The sequence below is a fragment of the Theropithecus gelada genome, chromosome 8 (genome assembly GCF_003255815.1).
Source record: "Theropithecus gelada isolate Dixy chromosome 8, Tgel_1.0, whole genome shotgun sequence".
Taxonomy (NCBI): domain Eukaryota; kingdom Metazoa; phylum Chordata; class Mammalia; order Primates; family Cercopithecidae; genus Theropithecus; species Theropithecus gelada.
In genome coordinates this window covers 126079346-126093781 of record NC_037676.1, presented here as the reverse complement: position 1 = coordinate 126093781, position 14436 = coordinate 126079346, and the positions used below count along the sequence as shown (strand labels likewise).

General features: G+C 37.4%; 1 protein-coding gene across 2 annotated transcripts in view; it reads right to left on the bottom strand.

Moving 5' to 3' along the window:
- Positions 1 to 4962: 4962 nt before the first annotated feature.
- FAM91A1 (family with sequence similarity 91 member A1) overlaps positions 4963 to 14436 on the bottom strand; it is a 49250-nt gene continuing 39776 nt past the window's right edge. For both annotated transcript variants that reach the window (XM_025394811.1, XM_025394810.1), the window contains exons 21-24: positions 12330 to 12434; positions 11682 to 11805; positions 10052 to 10121; positions 4963 to 7904 (exon numbers count right to left, since the gene is read on the bottom strand). In XM_025394811.1, the coding sequence (XP_025250596.1) occupies positions 7719 to 7904; positions 10052 to 10121; positions 11682 to 11805; positions 12330 to 12434 (485 nt within the window). In that variant the 3' untranslated portion in view covers positions 4963 to 7718. The remainder of the gene's footprint in view (positions 7905 to 10051; positions 10122 to 11681; positions 11806 to 12329; positions 12435 to 14436) is intronic.

Sequence of the window (14436 nt, the reverse complement as noted above, 5' to 3'; positions counted from 1 at the left end):
ATTATATATGTGTATATACATATATATAACAATTAATTGTTGGAAGAGGTACCCAAACCGAAGTGATCTGATAAAATTAAAGCCACATCCTTTGCCCTCCCAACTGAATCAAACACCCTCCCCAGAGATAACAACGCTAGTGTCCATGAAATCTCTCAGTACTTACTCTATTCAAGACCAGATTCACCATCCAGCAGCAACAAGGGTGGTTATCTGGCAACCTCCCACTGTTCATTCCTTCAGGATTGGCCTCAGCTTTCCAGCCTGGGCCAGTCTTCTCAGGGTAGTTCCCAGCCAGTGACTGAGCCAGAGGAAAAAGGATCCAAAGAGAGTAGGAATGAGATGGGCACTCTATGTCCAAGCAGAAGGCAGAGATGGCCAAGTGGAAGGTAGAGACAGCCCACAGGCATGCCATCCCACAGGCATGCCAACCCTCTGATTCCCGAGGCTCCATCCAGCACATCCACCACCCCAGTGCCAGTGGCTTCCTCTGAGAGTGGAACTGCTTGTCCCCCGAGGAAAGAGGGAAGGTGGCAGGCCTGTGCTTTCCTTAGGGAGCCCTGAGTGTCCAGGACAGGACTGCCCTCACAGGACGTCCTAGTAGGAAGTTTATTGGTGTGGGAGGTCCACATCCTGGTCCCACGGCTCTCCATGCAGACTCTGCTCCTTCCCTCTCCCTTCCCAGGTGCTACTCCCCAGCAAACCTCCCGCACTCTTTTTTTTTTTTTTGAGACGGAGTCTCGCTCTGTCGCCCAGGCTGGAGTGCAGTGGCCAGATCTCAGCTCACTGCAAGCTCCGGGTTCACGCCATTCTCCTGCCTCAGCCTCCCGAGTAGCTGGGACTACAGGCGCCCGCCACCTCGCCTGGCTAATTTTTTGTATTTTTAGTAGAGACGGGGTTTCACCATGTTAGCCAGGATGGTCTCGATCTCCTGACCTTGTGATCCACCCGTCTCGGCCTCCCAAAGTGCTGGGATTACAGGCTTGAGCCACCGCGCCCGGCCTACCTCCCGCACTCTTAACTGTGTCTCAACATCTGCTTCCTGGAGAACTCGACCTGTGACAGGAAGAAAATTAGTCCATGTCGTATCCAGAAAATATTTTATCTCAGGTTGAAGATTTTCTTCTGACTCAATTTATAGAGTTCTGGCAGGCAGGAGATTTCATTTTTATTTAGTAGTCATTACCAGTTTTCTTTTTAAATCTTCTGGGGTTGGTGTCATCCTTTAACAAGTCTTTTTGTATGCCAAATGTATGGAAAAAAAAAAAAAAACACCTGTTACCACTTTTATGTTAACATTTTAAAATATTTAAACCTTGATCCCTCTGAAGTTTTTGGTGTAAGGATTGAGGCAGAATTCCCCCCATATTTTCTCCAAATATCTGCCAGTTATCCCCAAATCAGTTACTAAATGATCCAGACATTCCTGGATACTACATTCGGGTTCTTGTGTATTTAGTTCTGTTTTTTAGTTTTCTGCCTGTATCTGAATAATCTGTCTGTATCTGAATTAGTACCATACCGTTTAATCACTTTAGGCTTACACCTACTGGGATAGATATTTTTAGATTTCTCTTTTAAGTCTCCACTGTTTCTTCTTCCAGGTTGAGCTTTAGAATCACTTTGCCAAGTTCCAAAGTTGAAAGACAAAAATAAACAAACAAACAAACAAAAAACCACCCACTGGTATTCTGAAGGAAATTGTGCTTAATTCGTAATCTATTTAGGGGGCATTGATAACTTGACAATATTGAGGCTGCCTCTCCAAGAACAGTTATGATTTTCTACACATTCAGGTTTTCTTTTTCGTCCTTCAGGAGTGCTTTAAAGTGTTCCTCAAGGATATCTTGCAAATTTCTCACTAAGCTTCTTGTCAGGTGCTGTGATCTGAATGTGTCCCCCCAAAATTCATACATTGAAATCATAACCCTCAACTTGATGGTATTACAAGGTGGGGCCTTCAGAAGGTGATTAGGTCATGAGGGCAGAGCTCTAATGAGTGAGATTGGTGCTCTTATGAAAGAGGCTTGAGGGAGCTCATTTGACCCTTCCACCGCGTGAGGACACATTGAGGAGATGGCCATCTATGAACTGGGAAAGAGGACCCTCACCAGACCCTGACTCTGCCAGAGCCTTGACCAGGGACTTCCTAGCCTCCAGAACTGTGAGAGAGAAATGTTTGTTGCTTCTAAGCAACTGTGGACTTTTGTCTACCTGAACTAAACTGAACAAACTAAGACATCCAGTATTTCACTTTATTTTATATTTATGCATGGGTACTTATTTATTGAGATTTTTGTTCTTACTATTAAGATCTTTTTCTTTCATTAAATATATAATTTTTGCTATTAAGGTAGCTCTTTTCTTTCATTATATCAACAATATAACTGGCTGTTGATTACAGATAAGAAAGCTACTTACTGAAGTCTCTGTTTCTAATGTTTCAGATAACTTTTGCATCTTCCTAGTATACAAGTATCTGAAAAATTGTAATTTTTCCCCAACCTTTTAAATGTGACTACCTCTTATTTTATTCTTTTGCCTAATTTCATCAGCTACTAATTCCAATGTTACATGCCTAGTAATGGTTTGGTGGGGATACTTGTGCTTTTATGTCCTGGGAGACTACTGCTTCCAGAAATTCAGAGTTTTAAATGATTCTGAATTGTTTATAGAATAAACTATGTGGTATCCAAATTTTGCCTTAAAATAATCTAGTGGTTGGGGAAATAGTATTGTTTGTGTGTATGTTTATACACAAACATAGATACACATATAAGTAGTCTCTGTTTTGTATATATGAAATGAGGGGCTAAACATGAATCACTGTGGAAACTGCGTGATGGATGCATGAAGCTTCACTATTCTCCCTTCTTTTGTTCCTTAATAAAAGGAAATAAAAACATAATGAGGCTGGGAGGATTTCTGCTTTGAAAATGTTTAAGAACTTTCTGCTCTTCTCCTCTTGGCAACCACCCACTAAAACCACAAGGAGAATGATAAACAGAAACAATCACTGATAAAACTACGAGGGGTTTGTAACCCAAACCACAGGACATGAAGACGGAAAGCAGATACCTGGAACTGGAAGATGGTTTTGCAGAGCAGAGGAAGAGGAATTTAGCAGAAAATAAGAGTTCATTATTAAGAGCATTTAATTCCCTAAATCCCACCTCTTCCTCATCCAGCTAGGATACTAAGGGAAAGCTGAACCAGAGAGGCTGAAATGGAGTGAGGCACAGGACTGGAAAGTGAAAACATTGAAGCTATACCTGTGTTCTTTTTAAATTGTAACATGTTTTTTATATATACATATATATAATGTTTAAAATATATATATAATTAAAATATAACATGTGAAATTTAAATTATAACATCCATTTAGTGGATGGTTACAGTATTTTCTAGTTTCTAGTGCTCCCAGCTGTGCTGGGAGTGCTCCTTACTGACATGTAGGCTTGGGTACAGACTGCGGAGACTTCATTTCCCTCCCCGGATCCCAGAATTTTGTAGCTGTACTTAGAATGCCTGGAAAAGGAAGCCAAAGGCTCCCTCCTTGATGTCTCCCTTAGCCTAGGAACAGCACAAATATCCCTCATTATATTGTTATTACGGACATTGCCTGGACCCGTGTAACACCTGCAGATCATAACAGCTGGGAGCACCAGAAACTAGAAAATATTATAACCATCCATTAAATTGATGTTATAATTTAAAAAGAACACAGGTATAGCTTCAATGTTTTCACTTCTGAAGTGTATCTAAATATCTACATATAAATGTAACACAATCATTTGTTCATTCTTCTATTTTATGTTCTAAATTTTTAATTGATTTTTTAGAGCTGAGGTCTCGCTATATTGCCCAGGGTAGCCTCAAACTCCTGGGCACAAAGGATTTCTATCTTCAGCCTCCTGAGTAGCTGGGACTACAGGAGCACGCCATCATACCCGGTTTCCTATTGACTTTTGGATTGTTTCCAACGTTTTGCTACAATTACACATGATGCTGCTACTTGCCTCTTAAGACTTTCTTAGGATTAGAACTGCTGGACCTCATGATATGCAAATGCTCAACTTTACAAGATTGTGCCAAACTCTTTTCTACAGAGTTTGAACCAACTTATAACTCACCAGCAATAACAATTTATAGCTCTCTCAGCTACGAGAGTCTCACACATGTCTATATCAGGGGATCTATCTTAAGAGCTATTATGCGGTATATGCTTTGAATCAGTGACCGGCAAATGGTGCTGCCTCTCCAGGTATTCTCCATAGCCGGAATACACAGGCTCAGCAATAGAAATGGGAGGATCTTACAGTGGAAAAACCTAGCAAACACCATCTTACCCAATAAAGAAACATCACCAGTGATATTGACATCATGTACCCTATGATATGTTGTACTGGTGGGAAGGGCACATCACCTTTGTAGTATCCTTTCTGATAAAACATAGCCTCAATCTGATCACATGGAAACATCAGACAAACCCACATTGAAGGATGTCTTACAAAATAACTGACTGGTACCCTTTCTAACGTCAAGGTCATGAAAGACTGAGAAACTGTTGCATATATTGGAGAAGATTAATGAGGCACTGATGACTAAATTCATGCGATGTGGTATCCTGGACTGGGTCTTGACAACAAAAAGACATCAGCGGGAAAACTAGTAAAAGCCAAATCAAGTATACAGTTTAGAAAAATACTAGTACCAGTGTTAATTTCTGAGTTTTCACAGACGTGCCACAGTTTACAGAAGGTGTCCACATTAGGGGAAGCTCAGTGACGGGTACAGGGAACATCTATCTTTACCACTTTCTGTAAATCTGAAATTACTACAAAATAATTAAGTTTTTTGTGGGTTGTTTGTTTTGGTTTTTTTTTAAGTACAGGAAAGCCACAGCACCAAACCATGGTTGTATTTAAAATTAAGACAGGAACTTTCAGAAAATTAAACACATTTTCATAGTAACTTGATCAACACCACAGTTTATTTGTAAACATGTTATATGTGTCAATAATCAAATTGACAACACTTTATAGATTTCATTGTATAATATTAACATCCTAACAGAAAACGATCCACTGTACTCAAGTTACAGTTTGGTATTTTAAAATCCTTAAATACAAATTGTATTTGAAACACTGAACACAAAAAAGAAACATGAATGGCAGAGAAAACTGAAAACATCAAGTAAAAGAAACCAAGATTCCGTCCCCCCGCAAAAAATATAAAATCATCTGATTACACAATTTAAAAAAGAAATAAAAGGAAATCAGATATTTTTTAATAATATAAAGTTGCATTTCTTCAAACCCATTTTAGACGTGAAATTGTACCATATTAAATTCTATGTCTTTTTTTATATTTGTTCTTTTTTTTCTCTTGGTTTCTAAAGAATGTTTGCCAGGGTTTGAATTACATTAAAGAAGTGGGGAAAGAAAGGAAGGAACGTGATAAAAAGTCAAATGAAATTAACTATTTGCAAAATAATTGGATATAAATTTTTCATGAAATTTCTTTGGTAAATAACAAAATCTGCATTTTCAATTTACCTTTTTGTTGAAATGGATCAACACTTGTAAGATTTAAGAGATTACATGAGTTAATGTATAAGTAAAACAAAGCCAAATTCACAAAGCAAAGCGCAAACTTCAGTTTTTCACATTTTGCTAAAAGCTCTAAAAATGCACTCTCCCTCCTTAAGAGTACGACAGGTCTTCAGCTCGGAATCAGATGACTGCTCTTGCCTCATTCAGCACAAGAAACCAGAGGGGACCCCATGGTTTTTCAGTACTTTCCCTAAAATTCATGATCACTATTAGGTTCTATTTCTTCCTCCTTTATCTCTCAAAGGAAATATAGCAGCAAAACACTCCCATATTTTAAGCTTTAAATTCACAAACAACTGGGTTCACTGCCAACAACTACAAATGTTCAATTGTTTATTAGTGTACATGTCATTACAGTTGGTTTAGATGGTTAATATAGGAATAAATAAAATAACTACAGTTCATTCAAACAAAGGAAATTAAAATGAGATTAAAGAGCCCTGATCAAAAAAAAAAAAAAAATACTTACAACTTTCAGCTGAAAAACTGTAAAAGTTACATACATACATACCTAATGGCACTAGGAATGTACAATATCAATTATTGGAAAAATAAGTGAGTGACTCAGAGTCATAAGAAATTATTTAATATTAGTATTTTTTCTTTTATAGACAAACATAACATACACATGGTTTCTACCTTCTATAAGACAAAGTAGAAAAACCGTTACTGCATTTACCTCAAACACAGCACTGACTGTGCCACAGATAACATGGTCCAAAATATTCAATTCTATAGATAGGCCATGGTATTGAATGCATGGTTAAGTTTTAGGAAAGGCATATATTTCCAGAAGTAAGTATGTTAAATACACAAATATCTATAAATAACAAAAAGTTATCAGCAAAAATGTTTAGGTTATAACATTCCCAAACTTCCTAACATTTTAAGTGTTTTAGATATATGTTGTCTGACCAGTTCGTTTGGTTACAGTTTTAAACTAGCAAACCATTACCCTATAAGAGGAGCTAAACTAAACTATAACACTGCACAAACTTCCCAAGGAAGGTAACTTGAAAAGTCTAAAAAGTGATTCCAATTATTCTAACTAACATTTGAGATGCTAAAAGAATCAATGACTCAAGAAACACTTTGAAATAATTCCATTTTTCTTTATCATTTTCTAAAAAAGTACTCACATAAATTTAAGATCCAGATTGCTTAAGAGTATGTCTTCAAAGTAGGTTTATCACTAAAGCATTCTGATCCAAAGACATAGTCTTAATGCTTCCAATATGTCATTCTAACCTAAAATCACAATCCTTGGTTTGAAAACATCGAAGCTAAGAAACGAAAAAATAAATCAGGGTGAAAATGTGCAGCAGCTATAGCTACAAGAGTGGAAAATAAACTCTATTTTTTCCATAAAGACTCTATGAAAATATAAAGCCCAAAGTCAGTGACAACAGAAGCCCACATATAAATGGTGTTTAAAAATAGAAAGTCTTCTAAAGCGTCTCATGAGATGTCAATGAATAGTCATAATCTGAGTTAAGACCTTAAAAATCAAGGTGAAGTTATACATAACTATGCTGATTTACATACCTTCTACAATGTCCAACTGACATACATAATTTACAGACACCCACAGGAATTCATAATGCCCTATCATATCATCTCTCAATACTGGATGTTTATTGTTTTATAGTTTTACTACTTTAAGTACTAAGAAGCCTTTTCAGAGGAAGAGTTCCATCTCTTCCCTTGATCCCCCAAAGTATAGGTAACAAAATATAAAATTAAACAAGATTTATGTTTGATAAACTAACATATAAAATTACCATTGCAATTTTCATAGTGACTGCTTATAAACATAACAGTCATCATAAAGCCTATAAAGAATATACTTAGTTTTATAAAAGAAATGCAGATTGTCTCAAGGTAAAAAACATAGTGCTGGCTGCTAAAAAGCACTTTGTTGCAATAAGATGTGCAATAATGAGCAAAACTTCAGAAAACATGAATATGTCCCCCAAACTTTTTAATATTAGTTAAGCAAGAATTGCACTGCAGCAGCAGGATGCTTTTTAGTGGCTGACACTATAAAGCTAACGTTAGAAAGGAAAAAGGCAGAAAGTGTGAGCAACAAATGGTATAACCAAATTATTGCAAATGGAGATTAGCAATAAGAAGTGAGGAAGGTGACCGTCCACTCCATTCTGATAAGACACCATCTTTAAATATTAAGTTTTTCGCAGGAAGTGGAACACCCATGTCAGCATACGATGACTGTGAAAGCAAACTTGAAAAACCGGGCTCTGTGTGAATATCCAGTGTTGAAGCACCTTCCTAAAAGATCAAGAAACAAGAGAAATGATATTTAATACTTTACCAAAACCACTTAACTCATGAGAGAGACCTTGATTACCTGAGAAGTGTTAATGGATTGCAAAGCAGTCCAGGAGATGCAAAGATCTACACTGTGAGCCCAAAGCAATCAATGATGGGTATGAATATGTGCAAAAATGACTAGCAAAGTAAAACTGTAGTAAGTCTTTTTAAATAGAAATAAGAGGCTATGAGACTGTGGAAAAAGCAAAAGTTCATTTTTAGAAGACCTGACCTACCCCAAAGTATTACCTAACAGGAGAAAAATCTTAAAAAAAAAAAAAACTTACAAAGGCCAGGTGCAGTGGCTTGTGCGCCTGTAATCCCAGCACTTTGGGAGGCTGAGGCGGGTGAATCACTTGAGGTCAGGAGTTCAAGACCAGCCTGGCCAACATAGTGAACCCCTTCCTACTAAAAATACAAACAAAATAGCTGGGCGTGGTGGCAGATGCCTGTGATACCAGTTACTCGAGAGGCTGAGGCAGGAGAATGGCTTGAACCCAGGAAGCAAAGGTTGCAGTGAGCCGAGATCGTGCCACTGCACTCTAGCCTGGGCAACACTGTCAGACTTCATCTCGGGGAAAAAATAAAACAAACAAACAAAAAAACCTTACAAGACACTAAGCACCAGAATAATCCATCTACTCCACGCTTCTCAGATTCATATACTCTGCACAGATCTCTCCCTAGGACTCCAGGCTCAAACATCCACCTATCTGACATTTCGTTTCAGATGCTTCCCCATGCACTCTATACTTAGCATGCCCATCATTGAACTCTCAAATTTTCCCTCACCTCTTCCTCCCCAGTCTTCTCTATTCACATACCCAGCTAATCAAGAAACACAAGAATCATTCATGATCCCTCCCCTTCCTTCCCTTCACAGCCCTCATCTTTTCCTCACATTTAATTCATCATCAAGTTTTATCAACCTATCTCCAAAATATATCCAAATTAGTTTACTTTATTAATTCACTATGGCCAAGGCCTTCACTGCCACAACAGACAGCCCAGTATTGACAGAATTTTGAAATTTTTCAATTTATTGCATCCTTATAAAATTTGCATTTTTGCCTATTTTTATAAAATAGTCCATCAGAAATAACATCTCTCCCCTGTTTAAAAGTCTTCAATCACTTCTCTTTGCACTCAGTGTAAAATACAAGTTCTCTAACATATGCCAGAAGGCCCTGCACACCGTGCCCTGGCCCTCTTCTTCAACTTCACCTCTTGCTTCTACCCCTCTTTCATGAGGTTTCTGCCACACTGGCCTTCATTTGTTTCATTGTTCACTGGACATTTCCCAGACACAGGACATACAGACCTAAGTTCTGCCGGAATATTCTTTTCCAACTTTTTGCATTCAGCTTATATATTATCCTGCACCTACTGAAATTAGTTCTACCTGCAGATTTCATCTTAGTTGGCTCCTTCAAAGTACTTATTAAAATCTTTTAGAACTTACGTATCTTAATATTTATCTGATTACTGTCTTCCACAACACTCTAAGTTCCATTAGTATTTTACACATCACTGTTTCCACAGCACTCAGCAAAGAGTCTGGCATAGGTCAGGGTCAAGCATTTAGCAACTGAATGAATGAAGTAAAACTCCAAAATATTGATTTCATAATGTTGAATTAGATATTCTGAATAGAAACATTCTATTCTAAAAGTTTACCTATAAATCAAATCTAGAATATTCTTTCTTTCCTTGGGGCCGGGGGAAGACAAAAAGTCCAGAGCACTGGCCTTTGCTGCCACAACAGACAGCCCATCCTGGCAGCGAAGAATCGCTTTAGTTATTGGGAAGTGCACTATAACCAAAAACTGGCACCTAGCACGGTACACGGCCCATAGCAGACACTTAACACATTTCTGTTGAATAAAGCACCAGCACAGAACAAAGAGATCAAGCTTTGGTCTCCAAAGACCTGGCCAGTGAAATGTGCAAGTAGATTAACTTCTTGAATCTCAATGTCTTCATTTGTACAATAAAATTAATGTTTATTTCATATCTTGCTGCTGTGGTGATCAAAAACAAACAGAAGTGTTGTGCATACTTAAAGCTCTGTACAAGTACCATTTGGACTTTTTGGTTTTTGTTACCTGGAATGAGTGAACAAAGTTAAGGACTTGCAGAGAGAGTTTTCTACTGGAATGTAAGAGGTTTTGAAGGCTGGAAAAAAAAAGACAAGAAAAATTTTAAACATAAAGGCAAGAATGAGTTTCTCATAAGAGTTTAATTTTTAGCAATTTAAATGCATCTATACATCGGGGCCAAGCACAAAACATTTTAAAAAACAATTTCAATGTTTCTTATCAATGAAATTTTTGCTTGTTTTAACAATAGGGAGTAGTCATGCATCAAAAGTCCATTTTGAGCCGGGCACAGTGGCTCACGCCTTTAATCCCAGCACTCTGGGAGGTCGAGGTGGGTGAATCACGAGGTCAGGAGTTCGAGACCAGCCTGACCAACATGGTGAAACCCCGTCTCTACTAAAAAATATATAAAAATTAGCCGGGTGTGGGGGTGCACGCCTGTAATCCCAGCTACTCAGGAGGCTGAGGCAGCAGAATCGCTTGAACCTGGGAGATGCAGTGAGCCGAGATTGCACCACTGCGCTCCAGCCTGGGTGACAGCGAGACTCCGACTCAAAAAAAAAAAAGTCCATTTGAAATAAAATATATAATGCAACTAAAATCAAAGTTATCGTTTCAAAAAAAATCAACTATTAGTAAACCTAACTACTAAATGAAAGAAAACTTTTCAAATGAAGACTTAGGCACTCTGAGGAATGACAACTACGACATAACCTTCAAACAACCAAAGTAATTGCAAAAGACAACCTGATAACAGATTAAACACATACCAACCCACCTTTTTTCAAATATGTAAGTCAGTAAAAATTATAGTGGTAATCTTTAAAGTTCTATAGTATTTCCATTTTTTATTTATGTATATTATTTTGTTTTCAGAGAATAGATGTTGAAATTGTCAACTAAGTATTCTTCATTTTCTGGTAAAAGCTACATTACGCCACTTAAATGAATTATTGTCCAACTTCATTTTCTGAAATAAGTCAAGAAGATCTTGACTTGTGGATTTCACCTCTCCAAGCCACCTATCGTGACAATTAGATTCAATTATATTCTTTCCTGCTAACCCAGTTTGCCTCAGAACTTTTACAACATTGCCTCTTAGCAGCTACTCACAACGGATCTGTGCTGGCACGTAAGATAAAACCTACATGTCATCTTTAAGGAAGAATACATATTCATTTTAGAAAATGTAGAAAGTGAAGCAAATTTTGTAAAGTTACCATAATTCCACCACAAAAACCAATCACTATTAACAGAATATAACATGAGTGTGTGTATGTTAGGAGTGAGACAAATGCAAAGACATTTTCTGCAGACATACATTTTTTAAAACCTAGGTTCATACTCCATATTGGCATGCCCATTCCACCACACCCTCACCTCACCTAGATTACTAAATAAATATAATCAAAACATGTGCCCAAAATGTTTGCCTGTGACTAATTTCTGATCTAGTGAAATTTAATTTTGAAAAATACAGCAAAACCCTTAAACTAGCGATCTCTATTCAATCAACAAATATATACAGAACAATTACTGTGTTCATGTGTGGAATAAAAGAAAGTAAGATATAGTAACTATTCCCTGACAACTTAAAAATCGATATGAAAATATGACAGTGAATATAAACCCTCACCTCTCTTTTCTGCAAAGGCCATGTGTAGCAATTTTCCTACAAACTTTCTGGTTTAATTCAGAACTGAACAGTGGAATTCCAAAGCACAGCTCAAGAGGAACCCAATCTGCTTCTGTTGTGGCACCTAAGAAAGGATACATAAATTTACTTTATCATATATATCTACTTATATATATTATATATAACTGACAAGGGTTTCTTAACCTGAGGTTCATAGATTACTCCTGTGCCACTGATATCCACCAGTGGGCTTGACAGGGGAGGAAGAAATTGGAGGGGGCCAGTTAATCTCTAAACAGGACAGGCATATTTTGGGTATAAACGTGTCTGAGAAGGTACACAGCTTTCATCCAATGTTCAAAGTAGTCATTTGCCCAAAAAGAGAGTATTGCAAGACATCTGTAAGATGAGAGAATGAATCAAAACATTTACCACAGGAATAAGGTTATTAATAAGTTATTTTCAAGTCATAATTTTATAATAATTGAATTATTTTTCTAAGGATGTAAAAAGGCTTCCTAGAAAACTCTTATTTAAAAGTCTATTATGAATAATAAGAACAGACAAATGGCATGCAAATATCTTAACATAAAAGTTAAACCTCAGAAATTAAGTCTAATAAAATTGCAAAAAGTTTTAGCACCATACCAGAGGTTTGCTTTGTTGTTGACTCTATAGTTGCTTCCTCAATGACCATTTCAAATGACTCTGTACTCCCATTTACATCTGAGCCAGAAGCCAAATCAGGTTCTCCTTATAATTAAAGTACACACACACTATTAGGATTCTAGCAGTTAGCAGAAGCTGCCAATAAATCAGTCCTAACATGGAAAAGACTTCAGACAATAGTAATGATGACAGAAAGAAAATGCATAATCCTTGGCTTAAAGAAGTGGTTTTAAACAGGGGAGCAATTTTGATCCCCAAGGGACATGAATGAAGACACGGATGCTATTCAATGAACACTAAACATCTGATCATATACAGGACAATCCTCCACAAAAAATTATCCAGCTCAAACTGCACATAGTGCTGAGGTTGAGAAACCCCAGCCTAAAGAAACCAAATTCAAAAGAAGGACACAAGTTACTGAAGCCATTTGCACCCCTGTGGAAATACACAGCCTGATTATGTTATTACTCTTCAAAGTTCTTTTCTGACTCATTATCTTTAGCACAGAAGATTCTCCAAGACCCCTCAGACCTTACCTATTTCTCTACTCTGATCTTCTACTACTGTCCAACAAATTCTTTCTTTTGGCCACAATGAACTACTGTTTCCTAATTCCCTCTGCCTGAAAGGCTGCCATCCTCTAAAAACACATTATCTTTTGTCTACCTAACTCTTCAATTTTCAAAACTCAAACTTCACCTTCTATAAGAGGCCTCCTCTGTGCTGTGTTAGCACTTTATGCAGACCCCATCATAGTCAGTAACACCACACTGTATACTGACTCATGCATCTCCTCTCCAGGGTTTTAATCCTTGGAACAACATTGTCTTTTTTCTTTCTTTTTTTGTGTGTGTTTGTAGAGGCAGGGTCTTGCTATATTGCTCAGGCTGGTCTCAAACTCCTAGACTCAAGCAATACTCCTGCTTTGGCCCTCCCAGAGGACTGGGATTACAGGCGTGAGCCTGTACCTGGCCGTACCTGGCCTGGTCTTATTAAATTGCTCCAGCACCTAAGCAGGTATTCCATAAATGTTTGTGGAATGAATGACATAAAAAAGGACAGCTGTAGTAGACATACTTTGAAATGACTGCTTAATTAATAGCCCTCTTCTCTAGAAAATGCCCCTATAATATTTGGCAGTCAACTATTTGGCCAAAGACAAGTGAGATAGGGGTAAGTACCTATCTCGATGGGAGCCAATCCAATCTACTGGATGGCAAGTAATCCATCACATTTCCTCAGAATTTCAAACTAAGAGGCTCATGAAATACTGTCAATCAATGGGAGATAATGAAAGATCTCCCAAAGTCAATGGACAAGAACTGGCACCATGGCAACAGAACCACTTATATGCCAATATTATGCCAGAGCAGAAACAACCAGTAAGCATGAGAAGGTGACTTGAAAATGGATTTTCAAATTAAAAAAAAAAAAAAGTAAGTGGTATCTAAGAAAAATTAGCTATTATCAATATGTAGGACAGATTGGAGATAGAAAGGAGAGGCCAGAAAGGCTAAGCAGGGAACGGTTGCAACAGCAAACGTTTAAGGTTTAAACTTCAAGACCCAGACAAGAAGAGCAGTCACAGAGAATTTAAAATGAAGAGAAAGGGGAAGAAATGGACATGACAGACTTATCTAAAGCCTAATCCACAGAACTTGGAAACTAACTGAACATAGTGGAAAAAAGGAAAGAATGAGACAAAGGTAAGATTTTAGACCCAGATAATTAAGACAATGGTGCCTTTTTACAGAAAAAGTTGAAAGGGAAAAACTATTAAGTCAATTTTGGAAACATTTGTATAAAGAGACTAGAGTTTTGAAACCATCACCCTATAAGCTAACTTAATGCAAAGCCTTATAAACACAGATATGACAGTAAAGTGCCCAAAAACCCCAAACCATTCTGTACCCCAATCCTATTTTCTTCATTTGAACAACTGATATTTGTCCAAATGATGTTCTAAAATACCTCATGCTTCAGTGAAAGAATATTGAGTATTCAATAACTCAGCATCCCCACAAAGGTCTGCAGCTTTTCATATAACACTGGGTTAAACTCAAAACCAATTATCTTAATTCAA